The following is a 26,892-nucleotide window of genomic DNA, read 5'->3' as shown; positions in this document are numbered from 1 at the left end:
GGCTGATTAGAACACCTGCAGCCAATCAAGAAGCTGCTAGAATCAATTAAGGCAGACTAATCAGAGCACCTGGGTTTTAAAAAGAAGCTCACGTCAGTTTGTGGTGTGCGTGTGAGGAGTTGGGAGCAAGAGGCACTAGGAGCTGAGAGTGAGAACGCGGACTGTTGGAGGACTGAGGTGTACAACATTATCAGACACCAGGAGGAAGGACCTATGGTGAGGATAAAGAAGGTGTTGGGAGGAGGCCATGGGGAAGTAGCCCAGGGAGTTGTAGCTGTCACAGAGCTGTTCCAGGAGGGACTCTAGACAGCTGCATTCCACAGGGCCCTGGGCTGGAACCCAGAGTAGAGGGCGGGCCCGGGGTTCCCCCCAAATCCTCCCAACTCCTGGTCAGACACAGGAGGAGTCAATCTGGACTGTGAATTCAGAAAAATGGCCAAGCTGAGGGCTGCCGTGAAGCTCCAAGGCGAGCAAATCCGCCAATAAGCGCAAGACCCACCAAGGTAGAGCAGGAACTTTGTCACAGCAGATAAGCAGGCCCTCTACTATAGACCACAATATAGACCACTCCAGTATGCCGGAAAGGGGCGGAAGGCTTCAGGGAGAAGGCCCTCAGGATTGGCCACTACATCCCACTGTCCCTCATTCTCTACAACCAGGCAGCAGATTTGATTCCACTCCCAAAGACAGTGGATCTAATTTACCTTGATTTCAGTAAGGCATTTGATATGGTTCCACATGGGGAATTATTAGCTAAATTGGAAAAGATGGGGATCAATATGAAAATTGAAAGGTGGATAAGGAACCGGTTAAAGGGGAGAGTACAACTGGTCATACTGAAAGGTGAACTGTCAGGCTGGAAGGATGTTACTAGTGGAGTTCCTCAGGGATCGGTTTTGGGACCAATCTTATTTAATCTTTTTATTACTGACTTTGGCAGAAAAAGTGGAAATGTGCCAATAAAGTTTGCAGATGACATGAAGCTAGGAGGTATTGCCAATACAGAGAGGGATCGGGATGTCATACAGGAAGATCTGGATGACCTTGTAAACTGGAGTAATAGTAATAGGATGAAATTTAATAGTGAAAAGTTCAAGGTCATGTATTTAGGGATTAATAACAAGATTTTTTGTTATAAACTGGGGGTGGATCACTTGGAAGTAACAGAGAAGGAGAAGGTCCTCAGAGTATTGGTTGGTCACAGGATGATTATGAGCCAGTGTGATATGGCCGTGAAAAAAGCTAATGCGGTCTTGGGATGCATCAGGTGAGGTATTTCCAGTAGAGATAAGGAGGTTTTAGTACCGTTATACAAGGCACTGGTGAGACCTCATCTGGAATATTGTGTGCAGTTCTGGTCTCCCATGTTTAAGAAAGATGAATTCAAACTGGAACGGGTACAGAGAACGGCTACTAGGATGATCCGAGGAATGGAAAACCTGTCTTATGAAAGGAGACTCAAGGAGCTTTGCTTGTTTAGCCTAACCAAAAGAAGGCTGAGGGTGATATGATTGCTCTCTATAAATATATCAGAGGGATAAATATCAGGGAGGGAAAGGAATTATTTAAGCTTAGTACCAATGTGGACACAAGAACAAATGGATATAACCTGGCCATCAGGACGAATGTTTCTAACCATCAGAGGAGTGAAGTTCTGGAATAGTCTTCCAAGGGGAGCAGTGGCGGCAAAAGACATATCTGGCTTCAAGACTAAGCTTGATAAGTTTATGGAGGGGATGGTATGATGGAATAGCCTAATTTTGGCAATTAATTGATCTTTGACTATTAGCAGTAAATATGCCCAATGGCCTGTGATGGGACACTAGATAGGGTGGGATCTGAGTTACTACAGAGAATTCTTTCCTAGGTGTCTGGCTGGTGATTCTTGCCCACATGCTCAGGGTTTAGCTGATCACCATATTTGGGGTTGGGAAGAAATTTTCCTCCAGGGCAGATTGGCAGAAGTCATGGGGGTTTTTCACCTTCCTCTGCAGCATGGGGCCCAGGTCACTTGCTGGAGGATTCTCTGCACCTTGAAGTCTTCAAACCACGAGTTGAGGACTTCAATAGCTCAGACATAGGTCAGGGTCTTGTTACAGGAGTGGGTGGGTGAGATTCTGTGGCCTACATTGTGTATAGGAGGTCAGACTAGATGATCATAATGGTCCCTTCTGACCTTAAAGTCTATGAGTCTGTGAGACAGCATGCCACTTGCTACCCAACCCTGATCATCTCCTCTGTATGGTATATATCTGCCTCATTTCTGTCATTTCTGGTCACCTCAGACCAGTAGGTATTGAACATTGTAGAGATGGGCTACACACTTGACTTCCTCTCCTGCCCACCTACCCACCAACTCTCCCCATCCCTATTCAGGGACCTATCTCATGAGAGCACTCTATACCAGAAGGTTCAGTCCCTCTGAGCTCTTGGTTCCATAGCTCTTCTATGTGTTCCTTCACAGGAAAGGGGAAGAGGGTTTTATTGAAGGTATTCCTCATCCCCCAGTATAAAGGGAGGTCTTTGCACTATCCTCCCTTTTCATCAAGCTGTCTACAGTGATTCTCAGATCTCCTTCAATAGGACATAGGCTGCTAAGATAATTTTGAAAAATTTATCCTCAGTCCCTAAATTACCATCAGTGTCAAAATAGACAGTTGCTTGATTTAAATTTGACTGTAGCTCTCTGATCGTATTTCTTGGATTTGTGAGTCTGTATTACACGAGTGCCAGATTCTGCCTTTCTTACTCATGATGAATAGTACCTTACTTTACAAGCATTTCCATTGAAATAAATGTTAATGCTCACAGAACAAAGTTTTACTCAATCTGATAAGGATGGCAAAATCTGGCCCTTACGTGGTAGGGAGAGGCAGTGTCTGAAAATGTCCTAACATGTTGTTTTCTGGTTTAAAAGGAAATGAGGAAATAATGAAAGTTGCCGGCTGTCATCTGCCATTTAAAGAGCTGCCATGTCAATTGTAACATACCAAACTATATATTTATTATAGCATAATTGCTAAACTGTTTTTTGGAAAAAGTTAAAATTCCTATTAGGGTTAGTCAAGTCCATTCAATTGACAGTCTCATCATATTTATTGAACTGGCACTTACCGACCTCTTTTTTTTTAATTAAAAAAAGAGGCTAATTATCTTGTGATGCAATTCTGTGATGTGTGTATTATTAACAGATAATGATTTAATTTTATAAAATTACTGAACTGTGGAAATGCCAATACTCTCACAGAGCTCCACCCCAGGCATGAGGACTTGAAGGGGACAGGTATACTGTCCTTTCATCAGCTCTTATCGGTGACAACATTGGTAGATGTCTTTCAATGTCCTTCAAAAAGAGATTCTTCTGTATCACAGCCTAATATGGCATTAAGCTTAAGTCATAATTTAATTGAGATACTGAAATTCTACATGTTTAGAGCTTGACTCTGAGAAGTGCTGAGTGTTTGCATCTCCCACTGTCTTCAGTTTTTGGTGATCACCACCTTTCAATATCAGGCCCTCATTTTTTTCAGTTTCTCATGTAAATGTTGAGTCAGGAAGAATTTCTCCAGGAATTCCTGCGGCTGAGTTGGCCCCTTGCCAGACCCACACAATGTGACCACTTACAGCATTTAGAACTTGATCCTACTCCCATGGAAGTCATTGGCAAAATGCCTTTTGACTTCAGTGGTACCAGATTAGTCCCTTGGTGTTCCTCCAATTATTTCTCTCCAAGCATCTGATCCTACTTTTGTTGAAGTCAATAGGAATCTTTACATTGACTTCAACTAGAGTTGGATCAGAACCTATATTCTAGGCAACTAACATGATTGTTAAGGTATGATGCTGTCTCTACAGTAGCAGTGTTGCAAATTATGTTTATAATCCAAGTTAAATAACTGATTATTTTTGCTATTTATCTTCAACACTTAAAGACATATGCTGCAATAAAATTGATAGTCTGACCACCAGAGTTTTAGAACTTATCAGAGAGAGATACCTTTAACCACTTCTTTTTGCTCAAAGAGGAATTGCTAAATGTTTTTGTTCTTCTTTAAACTATTTTAAAATGATTTTTTTTCTCCAACTGCTCTACTTATGACTCTGTGGATTGGTGTCTATACTGCATACTTACTGCGGTACAATGACAACCCTCAGAGGTGTGAAAAATCCACCCCTCTGAGTGACATAGTTATACCTACTGTGACTCTCTGTGTAGACAGCACCATAGCTACAACCTCTGGCAGAGGTGGAGTTATTAAGCCAATGGGAGAGCTCTCTCCCGTCAGCTTAGAGCAGCTTCACCATACGCGCTACAGCGGTGCAGCTGCACCAATGCAAATTTGTAGTTTAGACCTGTCCTGAGTTTAGTAAGGTATTTATTCTCTCTCACTTTTATTCCTTTCTCTGCCTCTTGTCTTCCAGATGAACTAAAACAAGTGGTTTCTCCCATTTATTTCAATAGGAACAATGTGATTTTTTTCCACACAACCCTGATAGTTCAGATTCCAATTTACACATGACATTCTTGATTATCCCAGATATCAAGGGAATATTGAATGAGTTGAACTGATTTTTTGGGGGGGATAATCAAAGTAATTTTCAATGTATTTAATAGATATTGTGGCACATGACTGTTTGATATAAATAAGGGTGTGCTGCGTTGGCTATTAAGAGAATACAGTGGTTTATACTGAGGTTATAAAACTCTGTTCATTCAGATTTTTTTTAAAACCTATATTACTAATGGAATCTCTTTGGTGGTTGCTTACACAAATCCTCCAATCTTTCTGCGTGAACCTGACTTAGACCATATCTTCACTACAGGTACTATAGCAGCTGTCAAGGTTCCTCCCCCACTCTGAACTCTAAGGTACAGATGTGGGGACCTGCATGAAAAACCTCCTAAGCTTATCTTTACCAGCTTAGGTCAAAACTTCCCTAAGGTACAAAATATTCCACCCTTTGTCCTTGGATTGGCCGCTACCACCACCAAACTAATACTGGTTACTGGGGAAGAGCTGTTTGGACACGTCTTTCCCCCCCAAATACTTCCCAAAACCTTGCACCCCACTTCCTGGACAAGGTTTGGTAAAAAGCCTCACCAATTTGCAGAGGTGACCACAGACCCAAACCCTTGGATCTGAGAACAATGAAAAAGCATTCAGTTTTCTTACAAGAAGACTTTTAATAAAAATAGAAGTAAATAGAAATAAAGAAATCCCCCCTGTAAAATCAGGATGGTAGATACCTTACAGGGTAATTAGATTCAAAACATAGAGAACTCCTCTAGGCAAAACCTTAAGTTACAAAAAAGATACACAGACAGAAATAGTTATTCTATTCAGCACAGTTCTTTTCTCAGCCATTTAAAGAAATCATAATCTAACACGTACCTAGCTAGATTACTTACTAAAAGTTCTAAGACTCCATTCCTGGTCTATTCCCGGCAAAGACAGAATATAGACAGACACACAGACCCTTTGTTTCTCTCCCTCCTCCCAGCTTTTGAAAGTATCTTGTCTCCTCATTGGTCATTTTGGTCAGGTGCCAGCGAGGTTACCTTTAGCTTCTTAACCCTTCTTAAACCTTCTTACAGATGAGAGGAGCTTTCCCCTGGCCAGGAGGGATTTCAAAGGGGTTTACCCTTTCCTTTATATTTATGACAGCAGTATAGCTATGTCACTTTATCTGTGCTGCCATAACACCATAGTGCAGACGGACACATTTTTCACACCGCAGAATGGGGTAGCCATGTTGACCTAAGTTTTAAATGTAAACCAGGTCTAAGACTATAAAAGTCTTCTCAACCACATAAGAACTAAATGAGGCAACTCCTGTACTGCCTTCATTACTACTTACTTTAACCTTAGGTTATGATGTGAACGTGGTACTATTACTCAAAGGATATTCTAAGTGTAATTTATTTTCCAGAAAGGGCAAACAAGTACCTGAGATTACATTGTCTGAAATGTATAATTTACAAAGATTTCTATATCCACAGTCTCCAGCAAGCTGTTTGTATCCACAAGCTGCAAACTACTGTTCTTTTTGCCTCAATAATACACTTATACTGATAAGTAGGGTTTTTTTAATAACCACAAATAAATAATTTCCATGTGTGTTTTGATGCCCTGTTAGAAGATACTGGACATCATAAGGTACTGAACTATGCCAAATTTCTTTGTAAGTGATTGACATAAATAATAATCTTAGTATAGACATTAGATGTTAATCTTTTCCATGTTTTTATATGATAGTAAACACAGTTAATATTTTTTCCAGTAATATGCCTGGTAGGACTGGGTCTCGTGGTTTTCTTCTTCAGCTTCCTGCTGTCGATATTCCGCTCCAAATACCATGGCTATCCATACAGGTAATCTTTTATGTTATTAAATCCATTTATATATTGTAATCGGTACCAGGTATTTTTAAAAGTTCAAAAGATTGGCTTGATCCTGCTGTCCTTGATGTTAATAAGGATTTTGCCATTGATATCTATGGGAGCAGGAGCAAGCTATGAGTAAGAAGAGAGTGATGTTTGGATACATGTAAAAAAGTATCTGACCCATTGTCTTAGCAGCTGTGCTGCACTTTACAGGTCAAGGGATGTGTTTGTGAGTGACTGAATTTCTTTGTAGTGGGGCCATGAAAGATAATGCACCTGGAGTAGAAGATGATGAGGTCTGTGATGATCGCTAGTAGCCCTGGAAGTTCATTCCACATCTCAGACCAGCTCTCAAACAAGCTCTCTCTACTGCACTGAGAAGCAATACCCTTATTCATTATAATGGATAAATCACCCTGTCAAAACATTCCAGAAGAAACTTCACATACCATATTAACTAAAACCACAAATACTTCAGATCTGAATACACAAACTCAAATGGGTTAGAATTTTTCCCCACCTTTGGGACAGGAAAATATAGCTAGTGCTGCATTTATATGAAGGCTTCTAAATATACAAGAGTGGGTGGTTAAGAACATACATGCTAGAAATAAGTGTAGAAACAACTTTTTTGCTGTGAAATCTTCACTGAAATGTGAACATAGCACAGCTGTCACTGTTTTTAAACAGACAATGTGTACATATCACCTCAATTGATTTTCAGATTATTAATTTGTTTTACTTTAATAACATGAAAGTTGTGTCAACATGCATAGTCTACTGAGAACCATTGCACCAGACAGAGTGACCATGGTTGATGGTGGCATCAGACATAGTGTAGTGAAGTTCGCAGATCTGGCTCAGTCCTGTATAGCCAGGAATCGCAGTAGGCATCAAGTAGAGTCGGGGTGTGCATGAATAGGAAGTTTGAGAGCATGGTGGGCCAGGGGTTTTTTGTCCATGCTGGTGACATGGCAGAATAGTGTGCAGTAACACTTTTGAATAGAATGAGCACCTGAATGAAGGTCAGAGCTCTGTGAGGATTATGACATTTTGCACAAAATCAAAATATTTTATGCTCAGGATTTGGCACTGACAGTGAATATGGAATGTCTCTAACTGCTCGAAGTTTGCTTGTAAGAGGGTCCAGGTTTCTGACCTTTATAGCAATATGGGTAGTACACAGGTTTGATAGATCCTGAACTTTGTCTCAGCATAGACATTTTTGCTTCCATAAGCATGGACTTCATGCAGGAAGCAGTGAGAAATATTAATCAATGAATGTCTGGTTTGTTGTGACCGTTTAAACTCTTCTTGCAGCCTAGGTAGTGGAACTTGTCAGCACTACCCATGGTACTTACCCCCACTTGCACCAGGGATTTTGGTGGCCCATCTGCAAGGTTCTGTACCTTGGTCTTCCACCATGAGACATTCAACCCCACAATGTGGACAACATCTTGGAGACCTTGGAGGACAGTGCTGAAATTCTGACTTTTCCACAAGCAGGGCAGCATCGTCTGCATAGACTTGGTCTGAGAACACTTCTTGACCAATCTTGATTCCAGTGTGTGGTGCAGCAAGTCCAAGGATCCTGTCAATAGCATGACAGAATAGGCAGGGTGAGGATGCATTCCTGCCACACAGCTGAGATTGTATAGAAATGTGGTGAATCTGTGAACCAACACACACTCTCTCGCTAGTACCAATGTGAAGATTGTGCAGTAGATTAGAATATCTGGAATGCCAACTCCTTTCAGTGTGAACCAAAATCTGATCTGTCAACCAAATCAAAAGTCAATCTGATGTAGATGTATATCATGTCAAGTGAGTGTTTACATTTTTGGTGAAGCTCAGCCAGAAGCCGGAGGGTAAGGACAGCATCCATTGCCAATCACCCAGCAATGAACCCTGATTGTTGTGGGTGATGTCTGTTAAGGAGTGGCTGCATCCTACCAAGCAGAACATGATAAAAGACCTTTCCAGAGACCAGTAACAATGAGATTGGCCTGTAGTTGCAACACTCAGAGTGATATCCTTTGCCTTTGTACAAGGGCACTAGATGCCATCTTTCCATTCTGCTGGTACTTTGTGTGATGGCCACACTTCTAAGAACAGTTGATGCAGGCTGATGCTCACTGGGTTCCAAGGCATCTCTGAGCAGCTGGATTGGAATGCCATCGGGTCAAGCAGCGTGGTCCATTCCGTAAGTTTTGGAAGGCCTTTCATACTTCCCCAGCTCAATCACAGCCACTTATGGCATTATATACTCTATGCACTAGTAGTCTGTCATGTGGTGGAATTAACTGGATATTTGCTACTAGCTGGTGGTAGAATGTGTTCTTTTCACAGATGATGCATTTTCTGTTGGCTTATAGGCCACAATGACAGATAAATGTCCACAAAGATGTTGGAGCCAAACATAGAGTAAGCCCAGAGAGATGGGGTTCTATGTGGTTAAAGTCTATACTAGCTGCTGTCTAATAATAAGTGCCATACCTTGAGCTAGGTGTGGACAACCAGCATGGAAGATGGTTTCGCCTTCTACAGTAACTTAATGTCGTTATGGTAGACAGGGCTCTTTGATTCTGACGATTACTGTCTTTTAACAGATAAATTCTTTGATGAACTGTCATGTACCCAATGCCATTCAGGGTTAATATGTTCCATGTGGTGACAGAGAACGTGTCTCTAAAATCTGGTTTGGACTTCCAGGAAGTTGGGATCATTGGGGCTGCACCTTCCCTATAAGAGGTTTGGGTTACACTTGTCCTATGCATGCGGAGCATGCCTCTCCTCCTGCAGTCAATAATAGTGGGGACTTTAATATTGGTGCTGTTGTCACAGTCTGTTGTGGCTTTACCCCCCTTCATTTCACACTGTCTTCTTGAGGCATGGGAGACATAGAGGAATTTTATATGTGGGGGACACCATCCCACTTCCTAGGAACTAGTCCATCAGATGCCATTGGTTCCTGGGAGCACGAACAACCATTCTGAATATCTGGCTCTTCTACACTATGTGATCCATAGTCATGGCTCATTCACCTTCACTGCGTTTGGGGAACTTGGCCCTCATCTGCTGAGTTTGTCATTGGCCTTCACTTGTTACCCTGAGCAGAAGCCCTAATCAGGCAATACCAACCAGAGGTGCACATGGACAGGGATGACCATACCCTGAAGTAGAGCAGCCTAAACTGCTGTTACCTGCTACACAAAACATAGAATCATAGAAGATTAGGGTTGGAAGAGACCTCAGGAAGTCATCTAGTCCAACCCCTGCTGAAAGCAGGACTAACCCCAACTAAATCATCCCAGCCAGGGCTTTGTCAAGCCAGGCCTTAAAAACCTCTCAGGATGGAGATTCCACCACCTCCCTAGCTAACCCATTCCATGTTTCATCACCCTCCAAGTGAAATAGTTTTTTCTAAAGTCCAACCTAGACTTCCTCCACTGCAAGTTGAGACCATTGCTCATTCTGTCATCTGCCCCACTGAAAAGAGCCTAGCTCCATCCTCTTTCGAACCCCCCTTCAGAACATGGTAGGATGCATACTAATCTAAATTACATGCTTAAAATCTTTGATTACTGTATATTGGCAAATGTAAAATATGTTTGGTATCTCAATCTAAAAGATTTTAAGTTTTATTAACATGCCTACGTAGTATTTCAGTAAAGATAATTCATTTTATTACATTTGTTCTTTCTTCACATTCATTGGCAAATCACTATAAATGATACATAGAAGGAACAAGACTTCTTCCTACTTTGTAAACTTCCCGCAAGTTAAATGTGATTAAAATCTCATCAGCAACATTTCCATGAAACAAGAGGAAAAAAAGTTGAAACTCTTCTGACATTATGCCTTTTATTTTATTTTACTTTTGCTCACTCCCTCAGCACAAGTGAGATGATGAGTTTTCTCATTGTTGTAGTATATTTCAGTAGACCATAATGTTACATCCATTCTATCCTTTAACAAGACATTATATTGAATGGAACTGGAATCTGATTCAAGAACAGTCAGAGGCGAGAGCTTGGCTTGTTCTCTTCTCCAATGTTTTTGATTTAATTCTTCTCTGCCATCATCTCAAAAACATCTGCAACGTGTCCTAGAATCTGGCTACATTTTGCAAAAGCAAAAAAGCATGGCATTTTGTGTGTTAGACTTGGATCTAGTGTGCTATGTGACTATATATAACTAGCACTCTCTTGGCTTTTTTTTTATGTTGTCTTCTATCACTGGGATATCTTAGCCCCTTCCACAAGAAGAAAAAAATAAAACCCACTCTCCTTTCCAGCCCTACCAACAGGAATTAGCTTAGTTATTTTTAAAAATAAAGTATGAGGATGGTGATGTGATGGAGACCATTTTTGTGGGAAAAATAAAAAAATGGTTTTTCATTTATTTCTGAACATGGTCATGGTGGTGAAAGTTCTTATGGCAACAAGCAGTGAGTTCCACTGCCATGGGTTAGCTCTTGTGGAAGATACATCTGACAGATACAAGCCTTCCTTGTTTATTGACAGTTTTATTTTTGCAATGGAACAAATCTGTCGTGCGGTCATCATCACAGGAGATGTGATCTTTTAGATAGCTAGAGCCAATACTATTCAGGGTTTTGAACATCATAGATCGTGTCATGAGATAAACCCCAAATGAGAAGATACTCTGGCAGCCTTGTATTTCCTGTGGTCTTGCCTGTTTTTATACCTCCTTTCTGCTGAGTTAGGCTTGTCTACACTACCCGGGTAAATCAACCTAAGTTACACTACTCTAGCTATGTGAATAACATAGCTGAAGTCGATGTAGGTTAGGTCAACTTACCACAGTGTCTTCACTGTGCTGCGTCGATGGGAGATGCTCTGGTCAACTTACATTACTCTTTTCGGGGAGCTGGAGTACTGGAGTCGACCGGAGAATGCTCTGCTGTCGATTTACCGGGTCTTCACGAGACCTGCTAAATCCACACCCACTGCATCGATTACAGCAGCGTTGATCTCCCAGTAGTGAAGACAAGCCCTTAGTTAGATACCATGTGCATCTTTTCTGCTACACAGCAATACAATTAAAAATGCTCAGCCATTGGTGCTGCTATACCTGCAGCCTTATCTAAATTTATTTGTCCGCAAACCCTGACAGTTAATACACTATGACATTTTTAAAAAGTGATGTTTGTGTGCTCGTTTATATTTGTTTTGAAATGACCGTACCTTGATCTTCAAAGAATTACGATAATCAGATCCAAAGTAGAGCACTAGTAAAATATTACTTTCCTTTCCTAGTTTACGATGTTCCTCTCTCTACCTTCTGCATCTTTAAGTTCTTCCCCAAAACACTCTGTTCCCAACAGACCGACAAACCCTATTCCTCCCCTCTAAGAATGTTTACGAATAACTTGCTTGATTCACCTTTGCTAGCAGAAGAGGAACAGCTTGCAAACTCCAGCAGGTCAGCTGAACCAGTGAGGGCATTCACCTCTGTAAGGGAGAGTATACATTGTTTGTATTGTCACCCTCCCTACTTTCTGTTGGTGGGGTGCATGTATTTATCCAGTATCTCTAGAAGAAATCCTTTAGTAAAGGCTAGGTAGGAGACAGTAGCTCAGTTTCTTGCTGGCAGTGAATGTGGCCGAACAAATATTACTAAAATATTAAATACTATCTAAACAGCTCTTGGAACTAACAAAATGTGTGTGCTGAACATCACTGCTGAATCATTTACTTTGTGGTATATTCTATCCTTGTATCTATGTCTATTAACATTGTATGCCCTTTTCATAGGGACCTTGTTTACTCACTTGTCTCTAAAGTGCCTGGAACAATTTTTGTGAGATATAAACAATAATTTGCAAGATGAAATATCACAGTTCTAGATGTTCTTAAGAGCCTTTTTACAATCTCTTTTGGAAGACAGCTACAAATCAAGAGAAATTTTTTCTGCCACTTTATGATATACAGACCATGTGACTGATGATTTAGGGAATATTTGTACTTTCTCCACAAATTACTTTTGCAGTTTAATTTGTTATATACACATACATGTACCACAGCAAGGTCTTCATGGTTGTGAAACTATGCCTGTCACACTATTCTAACAATCCATTCTAGCCATAAAATCATTTCTTATGGTAAAGCACCTAACATGGATGTTTTCAGCCAGAGAGAAATAAAAAATACTTTCTAATAGTTTTGCGATAACAGTAAAACTAATTTTTTGCATTATTGCCTTGTTGGCTGAGGTTATTCTGTGAATCATATTCATAGAGTTTAGTGTGTCCTCTTAAAACTAGTTTAGTCCATTTCAGAAAGCTTCTATCCCTGTTTGTGAATTGGAATACACTATTACGAAGCAATAAAAATTGTTTAGACAGATACTTTAGAAGAGAAATTAAAAATAAATTAATGAAAGAATTATTCAGTAGTTCATATGGAGATTTTAAATCCAATAGCATCACTCTTTCAGCCGCCTAACATGAAAATTGGCTATTATATCAGAGGGCTGTAGAGTAGCAAATATAATAACTACCTTTTGAAAAGACATAGGAGTAAATCCTTGGAATTACAGACCGGCAAGCCTTATTTCAGTACCAAGAAAACGGGTTGAAACTATATTTAAAAATGGAATTACTAAACAACTAGATTAACATAATGACATGAATAAGCCAGGAAGACTTCTGCAAAAGAAAATAAACAGTTTTTTCAGCATGGTGAAAGTAAGAAGCTCAAGATTTGATATTAGGATTGTTTTTAAAGTATTAATGATTCAGAAAAGAGAATAATGGTAGTAAAGTTTGCAGATGACTGAGAAAATTGTGAGAACTTCATGGGGACCTAACAAAGCTAGGTAAAAGGGCAGCATAATGGCAGATGGAATTCATTGTTGACAAGTGAACTTAATGCATATTGGAATTCATATAATTAATAGTAAGAATATTCTTGCTTATTTAGTCCACCCTCATTTTCATTGATGCAAATCATGGGGTATCTGTCATTTATCATGTTGAAAGTATTTCACAGACAAGTACACCTCACTTTTAGTAATTTTTTCCTTGGTGTTAAGCCTAATTTTTCATTTGCTCAGTTTCATCCCATTCAGGCTTCCTATACCTTTGAATCTGCACAAAGAATCTGAAACACATCTTCTCCCTCCTTTTTTGTGCTTACTATCATTTTCTTCTGAAAATAGTATAAATATTTTGGTTAACATCTTTCACATTAATCTATTCCCCATTCAATAATACCTGAATAGCCACTGGAGCAGATTCTCTACTTTACAAGATTTCTACTTCTGTTCAGTGCTAGATGGCTCCCAAATATCTAGTTGTCCTCTCAGCAGGTTTTCAGGAAGACTCCATATCTCTTCTAGCCAGTTTTATTTGGTACAAATCAAAAGCCTGTGAAGATTCCAGACCCACTCTTCACCAGTACATTGTCCAAGATGAGAATAAAAACATTAAGAAACAGAAGAAAACTGTATAATCCATCAGACCTTTCTTTCAAAATCCGAGAAGTTTAAATGGACACACACAGCATATGTAAGAAAAGATTTATTTTTCATCCACACTTTAACATAGGAATAGAACAAAGATATCATAGGGGATCAAGTATAATATTGAAATGTGTAAATTTATCACATCATCATGAGGTATGGCTACAGCAAGTTATTACCATAATACAATCAGTAGACTCATGGACCAGATTTTGCCTTAAAATACACCATTACAACCTCTTTGATTCCTACCAAATCAGTAATGTTCTTTAAAAATCCAAGCAGATTCGCAAGGCACGCTCTTTATTATGAAGCCACAACTAAATTAGACAGTGCTTACTAATATTCCATTCTAACTACTTAGTTCTTTTTTATTAGCATTCTAATATCTCCCCTCCTGGTGAAGTGAAGTAAGGCTTACAGACTTGTATGTCTAGATTCTTCTGTGTTATTTTACAGATAACTGGAACAAATTAAGAAAAGGAGGACTTGTGGCACCTTAGAGACTAACCAATTTATTAGAGCATAAGCTTTCGTGAGCTACAGCTCACTTCCTCAGATGCATATCGTGGAAACTGCAGCAGGCTTTATATATACACAGAGAATATGAAACAATACCTATTCCCACCCCACTGTCCTGCTGGTAATAGCTTATCTAAAGTGATTTCCAGCACAAATCCAGGTTTTCTCACCCTCCACCCCCCCACACAAATTCACTCTCCTGCTGGTGATAGCCCATCCAAAGTGACAACTCTTTACACAATGTGCATGACAATCAAGTCATGCACATTGTGTAAAGAGTTGTCACTTTGGATGGGCTATCACCAGCAGGAGAGTGAATTTGTGTGGGGGGGTGGAGGGTGAGAAAACCTGGATTTGTGCTGGAAATCACTTTAGATAAGCTATTACCAGCAGGACAGTGGGGTGGGAATAGGTATTGTTTCATATTCTCTGTGTATATATAAAGCCTGCTGCAGTTTCCACGATATGCATCTGAGGAAGTGAGCTGTAGCTCACGAAAGCTTATGCTCTAATAAATTGGTTAGTCTCTAAGGTGCCACAAGTCCTCCTTTTCTTTTTGCGAATACAGACTCACACGGCTGCTACTCTGAAACCTGGAACAAATTAGTCACCATTCAGTCCTTTGGTGTGATCCTTACATTGGAGAATTAATGAATATTATCTCTAAAGTCTGTTACTCCTTTTGCACCTTGAGATTTCGCTTGCTACTCTGTCAATGTTTATTCACTTTTTGCCTATCTGCTCCAATGCAATGTCAAACCTTTCTAACATTTCTCTCTGCCCCACTGGCGAAACTTGACCCTAGCCAATGGAGTCTTACCTTCTCATTTGTGAATAAAGAGGTGATTGATATCAACTTGTCTTCTACAGTAATCCTCAGTGGTCATACTATCTTGCTTCCCTGTTTGCATGGGTCTTGTTAAATTTTAAGGTTAAATTTTCTTCTCAAGTCATGCATGTAATTCTCATTAGTGGTTGTGTGTGTGCACACTCACAGAACACTAAGGACAGAACATAAAGATCCTTTTATATTTAAATAATTAATTTCCCTTGTTAGCCACCTTTATTTCATTTATATACTGTATTTAGGAAAAAAATTCTGTAGTACTTATTTACTCTCCCTTTTCTTTTTTCTTTTTTTTTTTTTTGTTGGTCTGTATTCTTTATCTCCCTCCCCTGGTATTTTAGTAGCCTTATAAATTGTTTTCCTTTTACCGCTAATCCTCCAAATTTATCCACATGATGATAAATATATAAAAAATACCAAATGTGTTATTCACAGTGGTACCAGGTAATTCTTTTTTACAATGTTCTTTCTCAGTGTTCTCAGTGCTCATTTCCTATCTTTTGCTTTTCATCCTTTCTTCTGTTCTGCTTTGTATAGTATCACATAGAATATCGTTTCTTTTTTGTATTGATGTACATGTTATGCAGTAGAAGGAAATCCTTACCTAACCTGACTTCTGTTGAATAATCTCCAGTTTGTATTTGAGTAATAAAATATCCCATTACTTCTTTGAGTTCTTCACATTGTGCAGCCGGTGGGTACATGGTAAATGGTTGTTACCTTTTGTTTTCTTTGGGCTGGTAAATCTCACTTGTGCCATGAACATGAAGGGCCAGAGGGAGCTATGCCTGTTTGCATCAGCTGAGAATTTGGCCCAAAAATTAAACCTAGTAATGATATATTTTAATTATAACATTGGACAGTCTTGAAAAAAAGTAGGGTGGTGGCTGTTTGGGTTTCTTTTTCAGCTCATATTTGCATGCATTTAAAAAGTAATGTTTGAAATGACTTTCATGCTGTATAAACAGAGCTACAAGCAACATCACAAATCCACCATCCTCCCTCTTCAGAGAAAGTTACAAATACTAAATTACTTGTGTGCTGTTTGTCACTGAACAATAATATAAATCTTTACTGAAGAAGAGTGCATCAATAAAGGATTTAAGAAATTACATGTCTCCTTGCATTCATCCTCTCTCCTGCCATCACTGACCTCAATGAGGTGAAGATCTATCAAGATGAAATCAAATGAAGATAAATCAAGAGCCAAGGACTGGAGAAAGGAGGTTATTTCCTTTTATAAAAGTACATAAAACAATATGGTAGGAATGCTGCTGCTCGCTGCCCCCTCACTCCTGTATTGCCTCTGCCATTGTTACTTCAGCTGTTGATCCCTTTGGTGACAAAAAATAAATGCATAGAACGAATGAAAATGGTGGGAGGGCAGAAGCTCTGAGTGTGTGTGTGTGTGTGTTTGGTTTTCTTTTCACCACAGAAAAAATAAGTGATACAGCACATTTGCGTATTGTTCACCCTCTGTGAGCTCCATTATTTGTGTGATAAATTAATTTCTGACTTTACAGTACAGAGTAATGTACGTAGTGTTTTCTTCTGAAGCTGCTCCAGTCTCTGCCATAATGAATTTTTAAAAAATTTTACTCTTGTTTTCAATACATTTTTACCCAATGAAAAATAATGTGGCAATAGGCAAACTGGGACCAAATGCCAATCACAAGATATGCTCATGATTGGGGTTAACATAAAGATTTCTTAAATATAACAATAATAAAAGAAGAACAAAAGTTTGCTTAAATATGTACTGAACGGCTTCTTCCAGCGTCATTCATTTTTCCATAGAGGGGACTTCTCATGCCTTTGCAAGTCCACCGTTCTAGCAGAAGAATGTTGGGATTTCTCCATTTTGCTGAAATAACAGTTTTTGAATTGCTGGCATTTAACGTTGAAATAATGGGTTACTTTCTTTTGTAGTGATCTTGAACATTTTCCCTCCTGCCCTACCCAGAAAGCATTTATAAGCTGCTCTCTTATGTGAGAACATTGTTTTGTAGCTTGCTTGCAAAAATATTTAAACTGGTATGTTCCCACTGCAAGAGAGTGAAACTATATGAGCTACTGTATTTCAGTCACATGGGGAATTATTCATTTAGTCTGTGCAGAGCAAAATAAGCATAGTAAAGAATATGAGTAATAATAATAAACAGAGTAATAAGATGACAAGTGCATTCTGTGATTTTCTCTTATGCTTTAAGGCAATGCAATTTAAAGAACGTACTTTCAGTTACTGCCGTGGGTCTCTCTCCAGCTTCAATGCAAGTTTTCTTGTTGAAGGTCCATACAGATTTTTTTGATGTTATTTTCTCCCCAAATGCCCTCTTCTGTTTCTCATGAATTCTCTTTCACCAGTGCTGCCTCCTTTCCATTCCTGACAGTCCCTCTTATAGAAGACTTCTCCTTTGCAATGAAATTCCAAATTTACTTCTACTTACCAGTCAGCTTTCAGTTACATGCACAATATAGCACAAAATAAACCGTTTTCCAGTTTACCCTGTGGATGGGCTTCCTGCTGTACTTTGCTTTGCAGTGCTATTTGTTGTTGTCCATAAGTAGTCAAATAACATGTTGTTCATGAATGTGGACCTAGAGTAACTCCTATAAATTCCACTTTTACACTGTTTAAGCTCTATTACCAGTACATATGCATCTGCCTCTCCACCAAAACATTATGATTCCCTCTTTTCTCCATGTGTTCTGGAGATGAGCAAATAGGTTTGCTTACAATACAGACAAAACCACCCTTTACCCCAAAGTCACATTGAACCTTAATGAACATATTTTTGGTTCAAAGTTTGGCTTCTCTATTTTTAAATGCTTTTGTGCATCTTTGCACTTCCTGTATCAAGCTGGAAGCCGAATGGATAACCGCTGTTTTCACAGTATTTTTGGTCAAACCCAAAAGCAGGAAGTCCCAAGATTCTTGTGAAGGAGTCTTTTTTCTCTTGTGAGACCTCCTGCCCAATGTTTCAGTCTCAAGAGGTTTTGATAAGATTCAGAAAGCTGTTGGGTGCTTTCCCGAAATGAGCTACCAAATTTTTTTGAGACTATTGTCTACTTGCTCATTCTCCATGCAGACAAATTCTTCACAGTTCCCTTTTTCTTTAACACTACCAGTCCTCGGTTTGTTGATATCAAACCAATATCCCTACTTGGTTTCATCAATACAGTCCCTCAGAATGCTCTTGGGTCCAACAATTTTAAATCCTTTAAAACCACCTCTCAAGCCATGTATTTAGATATCTAGCCTATTTTACCCCACTTTATGAAGAAAGCATAAAATTAAGCCTCTTCATACTGTTTTTCCTTCTCAATTCTTCAATATGGCTGTTTGTTCAGAACTATTAGCCTAATTCTGTCAATATTTCTGATCTACATTCACCAATTAAAGAAAAAGTCTATGAAGGCATAGACTGAGCCAAAAGACCTCCCTCTGCTCTCTGATCATTCGTGTTCTTCATAGTCTTTGTCCTCATGAGCAGATGCTAGAGGCTTTTACGTGTGTATTTGAGCAGTGGTTCTCAACCAGGGATATGTGAACCCCTAGGGTACATGGTGGTCTTATAGGGGATACATCAACTCATCTAGATATTTGCCTAGTTTTACAACAAGCTACATAAAAAGCACTAGCGAAGTCAATACAAACTAAAATTTCATACAGAAAATGACTTGTTTATACCACCCTATATACTATACACTGAAATGTAAGTACAATATTTATATTCCAGTTGATTTATTTTATAATTATATGGTAAAAATGATAAAGTCGGCAATTTTTCACTAATAGTGTGGTGTGACACTTATATTTTTATGTCTGATTTTTCTAATACTGCCTGCAGATGTAGTCACCCCATCTAAAAAAAGATATTTTGGCATTGGAAAAGGTTCAGAAAAGGGCAACAAAAATGATTAGGGGTATGGAATGGCCATAATAAGACTGGGACTTTTCAGCTTGGAAAAGAGACGACTAAGGGGGGGATATGATACAGGTCTATAAAATCATGATTGGTGTGAAGAAAATAAATAAGGTAGTGTTATTTACTCCTCATAACAGAAGAACTAGGGGCCACCAAATGAAATTAATAGGCAGCAGGTTTAAAACAAACAAAAGGAAGTATTTTTTCACACAGCGCCCAGTCAACCTGTGGAACTTCTTGCCAGATGATGTTGTGAAGGCCAGAACTATAACAGGGTTAAAAAAAGAACTAGATAAATTCATGGAGGATACGTCCATCAATGGCTATGAGCCAAGATGGGAACGGATGGTGGCCCTAGCCTCTGTTTGCCAGAAGCTGGGACTAGGCGACGGGATGGATCACTTGATGATTACCTGTTCTGTTCATTCCCTCTGGGGCACCTGGCATTGGCCACTGTCAGAAGACAGGATAGTGGACCGGATGGACCTTTGGTCTGACCCAGTATGGCCATTCTTATGTAAGCAAGTAGTTTTTAAGTGAGGTGCAAATTGGAGTATGCAAGACAAATCAGACTCCTGAATGGGGTACAGTAGTCTGGAAAGTTTGAGAGCCACTGTATTAGCGGAAACACATGCAAGACAGAAAGTAAATTTATGAATAATGGCTAAATTGCCATGAGTCTAGCTCTGCAACTTAGGGGAGGAAGGGTGTAAGTTGAGGCACAGAGAGAAAAGCAGCCTTCATGTGGCTGCTATCAATCTACTGTATATATGAGTGTGCATGTGGTGGGTCCTTTGCCCTCCAATATGCCAACAAGCATGGCAGAGGAAGTAATCTTTGTCAGGTATAGGGGCTCATTATCATTAAGTTCCGCTCCCCTTGGGAGCAATTTAATGCCAGGTCTGGTCTTCGAACAATTATGTATTTGCAGGGGGCTTAGAGTAAAAGTTAGGCCTTAATAAGCAGAGTGATTAAATTAGTGACTTAGCAAGGGCTGAGAAACTGCAAATCTCTTTTATATTTGTCTTCAAGAAGAGCAATGAAGAATAGGAGTTTGGATGATGAAGGGATGAGTTTGGGGGGGCTGTGATATGAAACCCACAGTCAGAAGCAGAGTACAGTAACTTCTCAATTAAAAATGGAGTTTTTATCCACGAAAGCTTATGCTCAAATAAATCTGTTAGTCTTTAAGGTGCCACCAGACTCCTTGTTGTTTTTGTGGATACAGACTAACACGGCTAACTCCTCACTTAAAGTTTTCCCGGTTAATGTTGTTCTGTTGTTATATTGCTGATCAATTAGGGAACATGCTCGTTTAAAGTTGTGCAATGCTCCCTTCTAAGGTCATTTGGCAGCCACCTGCTTTGTCCACTGCTTGCAGGAAGAACAGCCCATTGCAGCTCGCTGGTGGGGGCTTGGAACCAGGATGGACCGGCAGCCCCCATATCAGCTCCGCGCTCCCCTAAGTTCCCTGTGCTGCAGCCGCCCAGCAGGCTATCAATTGCTGGCAGTTCAGCTAAGCCTCCCCCCACTGCCATGTGCTGCTCCTGCCCTCTGCTTTGGAGCTGCTTCCCAAGCCTCCTGCTTCCTGTCTGGGGGGGGAAGGGGCGAGGGAGGGGCATGGGCTAATGTCAGGGTGTCCCCCTTCCCTTTGCTCCTGCACCCCACTTACCCCGTCTCCATAGAGCAGGGGGACACATGACAGGGCTCAGGATGGAGGGAGCTTCCTGGCAACAGCTGTGGTCTCAGCTTGCTAATTAACTTAACAAGGCAGTGGACTTAAGAGTGGGTCAGCGTACTTAAAGGGGAAATGCGCAACACACACACACACACACAGAGTGTGTCTCTGTCTGCCATGCTGTCTCCCCTCCCTCCATTCGTGCTGCCTTGTAGAGTGTGAAGCTACATTAACAACAAGTTAACCCTTGAGGGCTCAGCCGAGTGCTAGTTCATCATTTAGCAGTAAGGCATTCCCTGGGCAATATCCCACCCTCTGACTTCACCACCTCAACCAAGCTTCACAATCATCATTGCTGTGTACAGTATAAAAGTGTTTGTTTAAAACTTATACTGTGTGTGTGTATATATATATATATATATATAGGGGTAAAATGTGACTTTAAGCGAAACGATGTGAAGCGAATCCAATTTCCCCATTAACACCCCCTATTTACATGAATTCTTATGGGGAAATTGGATTCGCTTCACATCGTTTTGCTTAAAGTCCCATTTTTCAGGAACATAACTACAACGTTAAGTGAGGAGTTACTGTATATACATGTATGTGACTGCATGTTCCCAACCAGGGTTGCACAAGTACACATGCTGGAGTTCTGTCATAGTCCCCATGAAGGTATTCCAGTGCTGGTACTCTGATTGATCAACTGATAAGATACCATCCACTGTCAGCAGGCTCTTCAGCTGCCTATCCCTCACCATCATCATCGGAAATCAACTATATTCCACTTCTTTGAAAACAGTTGCCATTTTTTATCATCACTGTCACCTGTGCATTTTTGTGAGAGTAAATAAAGTTGACAACAAGATGACAGATTAGTTAGAACATTAAGTTTACACTTGTCTGAAATTGTTTCATCTACCATTTTTAAGTCAGTACCTACTCTTCTCCCATTCCCCATTTATTTGGGAGGTTCTGTTACCTATTAGCAGGCTGGGCACATACATTTTTAAATAAAGAGAAGAATGCAATTATAAACTTACAAAAATTTGGAAGGGGCAAACATACCAACAGAAACTATTTTAAACTCCCATAATTAATACATTTCAAGTTGATAGTGCCACTTTAAACTACTAAAATCACATAAACAAAGAGACAGTAGCTCCTTAATAAAACAATTGTGATAATCAATTAAGCAAATGTTTACTCAGTGTTCCTATAGAATAACATTTCTGACAACAGTTTAGTTTTTCCCAAGAAAAGAAACAAAAGAACTAATTTGTAAGCTCTGTGACTTGGTGATAAGCATTGATTAATGTGTTGTTCAATTCAGCTAATTATTTTTAGAGGGAGGTACAGTCCATTGCACTGTGATGTTCAGGTCACAAAGCATTACTGTGACATTTGGCTCTAATTAGCCCCTGCATGAGCAGTCTCAGCTGCAGAAGGTGAGGAGGTTTAACAATCCTAGCACTGGTTTCTTTAAGATAGGGTTGAGGCACATTGAAAGCCTGATCAAAAATGTACTGATCCAAAGCCCATTGATATGTATGGGGTTTGAATCAAGCCCTTATATAATAACTGGCTCTGCCTCTTCCTTTACTTTACCTGTTTGGGGCATAAATAAAGGTCTTCAGGCTCAAAAACAGCTAATCCATTAACCTTCACTTGGAAGTCTTTAACTGTCCCTTCAAATTCAGAGTCTTCATGAGATTCCTGATTTCTTTTCCTTTTTATCGCTTGATTTTAGATGTTTTCTACAACTGCAAAAATTGTGACAAATATTTTTTTTAAGTCTCTGGACGTCCGTCAGTACTGTCTTTTAATTTATGTTTTTATATGGTGGTTACTATTGTAAAATAATGTTTTATGGTCAGTGTGTTATCCTTAGTAGCCATTATATTCAAGCGCTATTAAAATAAGTAAACCTAGGAGAAAAGATAAAGAAACTAAGAAGGGAAGGATAACCCCATCAGCACTGAACAACAGACAAGAGGAACTAATCTGCGGCATGTCATTATAAATATAAAAAAGTCATACCAGAGACCACACCTCAGATTTGTAATATGTATATTATGAAATAAAATCAAACATGAACTGTTGGTGATTGCTTGGAGAATACCAGTTCATGCAACCAAAATAAAGACAAATGGTGAAATACCACGTAGCTGAAAAATTCCTTGAGTACACTCAGAAAATATGAGCATTATGGTAATTAAAAATGTCCTTTGACATTGCATAAGCTCATTTCAGTACATGAATCCTATATGCTCTCCCTCGCTACGTTTCCACACAGTTGTTTCAATAGCTCAACACAAGCTGAAGGAAGTTAAGTAGGATTATTTTGGGGGGGGGGTCAAATAATCAACTGTTAGTAAGGCAGGCAATGTTATGTCACATGTTTTTTGTAAGACAGTATTTAACAGAAGGAATATTTGTTCAGACATACAAAGAGTTAAAAGTAAGGGTATAATCTGTTTATGACGGACTAGATGCTTTTATGTTCAGGGGTTTTAGTCGATAGTTATTACTAGCTTGACTTTTTTCGCAATTAAATGGATTTACTTGGAATTTATGAACTGGTAAATCTATTTCTAAATAATATTTACTGAGATTCATGTTCAAGCTTGTGTCATTCTGCAAAATAGGCTACATACCTCAAATCTGGCTAACTCTCAGGAATACTCAATACACAAACTGCCATTTTTCGGCCACCTTCCAAATCCTCAGCTTGTCCATCATCATTTTATTTGCTGTACAGGAAGAAGCAGCATAGATAGATCACTGCTTGAGAGACAACTCAGCCTCATCGGGGCTCCTAAGCCACCCAGAAGTGGAATTCATTGCAGCTCCTAATTTTTGTGGGAGAGAAGCTCCATTCTTTCAGTGTTGATAAGTTCTGGATAGCAGGTGTCTTCCTCTGTCAGCACTGAAACAATGGAGCTTCGCTCCCACAAAAATGAGGATAATTTCTCGTCTTGCTACTGTAACCTTGTCCTATCTCACCTCACCCACTTGTTCTCACCTAAAAGAAAAGGAGTGCTTGTGGCACCTTAGAGACTAACAAATTTATCTGAGCATAAGCTTTTGTGAGCTGTTAGTCTCTAAGGTGCCACAAGTACTCCTTTTCTTTTTGTGACTGCAGACTAACACGGCTGCTACTCTGAAATTTGTTCTCACCTGTTTCCCATCTAGTCTGTCCAAACTGTCACTGCTAAATTCATCTTTTCCTTCCCATGGCTCTAGCCATATCCCCTTTAAAAGTATTCATTGTCTTCCAGGTTCTTATCATATCATATTCATGCTTCTCACCCTATGTAATTTTGAGGCCTTGCTATCTCTGCCCCCATTAATGAATTTAAGTTTTAAAGTCCTTGTTGATTCTTCTAAAATAATTTTGATACCACGTTTCCTATGCATTTTTCAGCATTTAATCATATTTTCCTTTTCTTTTCAGCTTCTTAATTAAATGAATTCAAGTGGGATACGCATAAGGCTAATGTTTACTACGAAGATAAGCTATTACTGATATTATCGCCTCAGCTATATTACATTTATTCAAGATTCCTGTGTTGGTTCATCTGTGGGGGTTTTTTGTTTGTTTTGTTGTTGTTGTTGTTTTGTGATAAGTGACAGTATTCTTGTAGAGAAAAGAATTGGTGTTTTTATACCTTACATAAAGAATACTTCATTTAATTTATAGAAACTTCTATAGTAAATGTTAAATATCTTAATGGAAGATGTGGCAAACTGTTATGCATACAGTATATTTAGTGGTACAGAATTTAAAGAACGTTAATTATATTGTATCTTGTGGTTGTATTGCCACCTTGTTGACAGTTTATTAAAAAGCCAAAAGGAGATGGCTGGGGTCTTTTTTGGTAAAGTGTTATAAAGTTGTCCTGAGATGCACTTTAGAACCTTCCCACCCCACAAAAAAACAACAGCCCTGCTGTTGGAGAAACCAACAGTTCAAACTGTTATTTGATCACATAGAGTGTATTATCATTTATTAATACCACTTGTACAATAAAGAAAATAAATGTTGAACAAGTTTCTAAATTGTGTAGGCTTTTTTTTCCCCTTGTGCACTGAAATTTCTAAGAGACATGTTTCCTGGAATTGGTTTACTCAAGAACAGTGAGGATTTTGACCAAAAGGTTAAGAGTGATGGTACATCTATTCAGTTCAGACTGAAGGATCAAACCATTGGAATATTACCAGTAAATCTCAGTACTCACTACATTCAAAGTCCTCCACCATTGTGACAGAAACAAAAGGCCCTAAACCCCCAAATGTTACAGCCATAATCTATGAGGCTCCAGAGCAAATAGCTGGTCAGCCAGTTTCTGTCTCATAGGATCTTCCTGAAGGAGATAGACAATGGTCCCTTGTCACCTCAGATGGGTCCTGAGGACTGTAAAGTAAGGCTCCAGATTTTGATCAATAGAGATGTCCTGGTTAGTGATAATGCTTACAGATCAACAACAATGAGGAAAAGATGTTGCAGGACTTCCAAATTTTCTTGCTATAGAAAGCTATCAAATTAATCCCACAGCATGAAAGAGCAAAGATTTTTATTCTAGGTCTGTCCTGATATCTTAAAATGAAGAAAGTTCCTTGTCAAGTTTGGAAATCTTATTTTCTATCTTATGAAAGTTTAAACTGTGTCTCTAGTAACAATCATCCTGTGTTCTGGCGCAGTGGTGTTCAGCCTTTTCCATATGGAAACTCTCTTCCCATATAAACAGGCCTCTCCTTCCCTTTAGCAATGTGGGAATGGTTGGGGGACGGTCACAACCCTGTGACACCTGTTCACACTCCTGCTCCCCAGGTTGAGAATCCCTGTTCTTGAGGAATGTGCTGTGGACCTTAGACAAATCTGATGATTGGGATGTATACCCACATCCTTGTATCTTAGACTTCTGACACAGGTACAGCACTGACAACTTCAGATGTCACCTTTATAGCTGATATCTGATTCATATCTCTACAAAATGCTTGCAGACCATTGTAGCTTATTTACAAAGGATGGCAGTACATCTTCACCCCTGTACAGATAATAAAACAGCACCTGGGAAAGGATCAGAAGATCTGCTTGTAAAGGGGCCTTAAAGTGGGTGTAAGTTACATTTATCCAACTTAAAACCCCTTTGGAGAATATAAGCGAGTGTAAAAAGACTACCAAATCAGAATGTAGAATTTTACAACCACTTTGGCCAAGTGTAAATGATTGCACCACAAGGTGTAAGGCAATGGAGAATCATGGCCTTTTAAGATTAAGGTGGTGCTAGAGATGCATCCTAAATTCCTTCCAAAGTTAGTTAGAATTCTTCCCTAATCAAGCAATATTTTTCCTACAGTATCATGCCCGCTCTTAAAAGACCCTGTGCCCCAATATGAAAAAGGACTGTGCTTCTAAGGCTGTAGCATGGGCAATGTGAGCTGCAGTTAGAAAAGTCAGAGCCCAAACAGCATAGTGCTCTGTAACAAAATATTGCATTTTTTCTTAAATTCCTTTTTTTAAAAATTCTGTCAAATCGCAATTTGAAGATACTGCTACTGAGTTACACCTGCACAAGAACCTAGGTTTTGATAGATGATTTCACCCTTGCTAAATTCTAGTCTATATCTTTTAACCTTGGCACTGGAAACCAACTTTGAGTTCTGGTGCTACCTTCCTTTGGTTTCAGCCAATCAGCCCTATCTGTGTTTCTCTGTTAATTCTTATGAGTCCCCCTCCCCGCTGTTCTTTTCTTCCTTTTTTGTTGTTGTCAAACTGTTAAAATAATATACTCACTTAACCTACTCTGGAAATAAGCAGGACGCTATTCACCTGTAAAGAGACAAGATGAGAAAGCATAACTGAAAAAAAATATTCAAACTAACATTTGACTTTCTCTATCCATTACAATAGGTTATTGTAATACAGTACTTAATAGCTGCCACCATGTGGTACTATATAAGGCTATAAATCAGCCACCCTGATGTTCACCCAAATGATTCAAGATGGCTTCTCTCAGCACTGAGTGTTGTTTTTTTC

The 26,892-nt window shown here is 39.4% G+C and overlaps 1 protein-coding gene across 5 annotated transcripts in view; it reads left to right on the top strand.

Moving 5' to 3' along the window:
* The window catches only part of TUSC3 (tumor suppressor candidate 3), a 282,774-nt gene extending 257,863 nt beyond the window's left edge, over window positions 1-24,911 (top strand). Inside the window, exons 9-11 of one of the 5 annotated variants that reach the window (XR_012158658.1) lie at window positions 6,283-6,373; window positions 8,995-9,136; window positions 24,307-24,911. Coding sequence is in view for 4 of the 5 variants with exons in the window: in XM_073341946.1 (XP_073198047.1) it covers window positions 6,283-6,373; window positions 17,453-17,591 (230 nt within the window). In the remaining variant the exon portion in view is untranslated. Of the gene's footprint in view, window positions 1-6,282; window positions 6,374-8,994; window positions 9,137-17,452; window positions 17,947-24,306 lie in introns of those variants that run through there. The other 4 variants (XM_073341948.1, XM_073341946.1, XM_073341947.1 and 1 more) reach the window with 4 other exon arrangements.
* Window positions 24,912-26,892: the final 1,981 nt, after the last annotated feature.

This window comes from Lepidochelys kempii, chromosome 4 (assembly GCF_965140265.1).
Source record: "Lepidochelys kempii isolate rLepKem1 chromosome 4, rLepKem1.hap2, whole genome shotgun sequence".
Lineage (NCBI taxonomy): Eukaryota > Metazoa > Chordata > Testudines > Cheloniidae > Lepidochelys > Lepidochelys kempii.
This window is presented reverse-complemented; position numbering and strand designations above follow the sequence as displayed.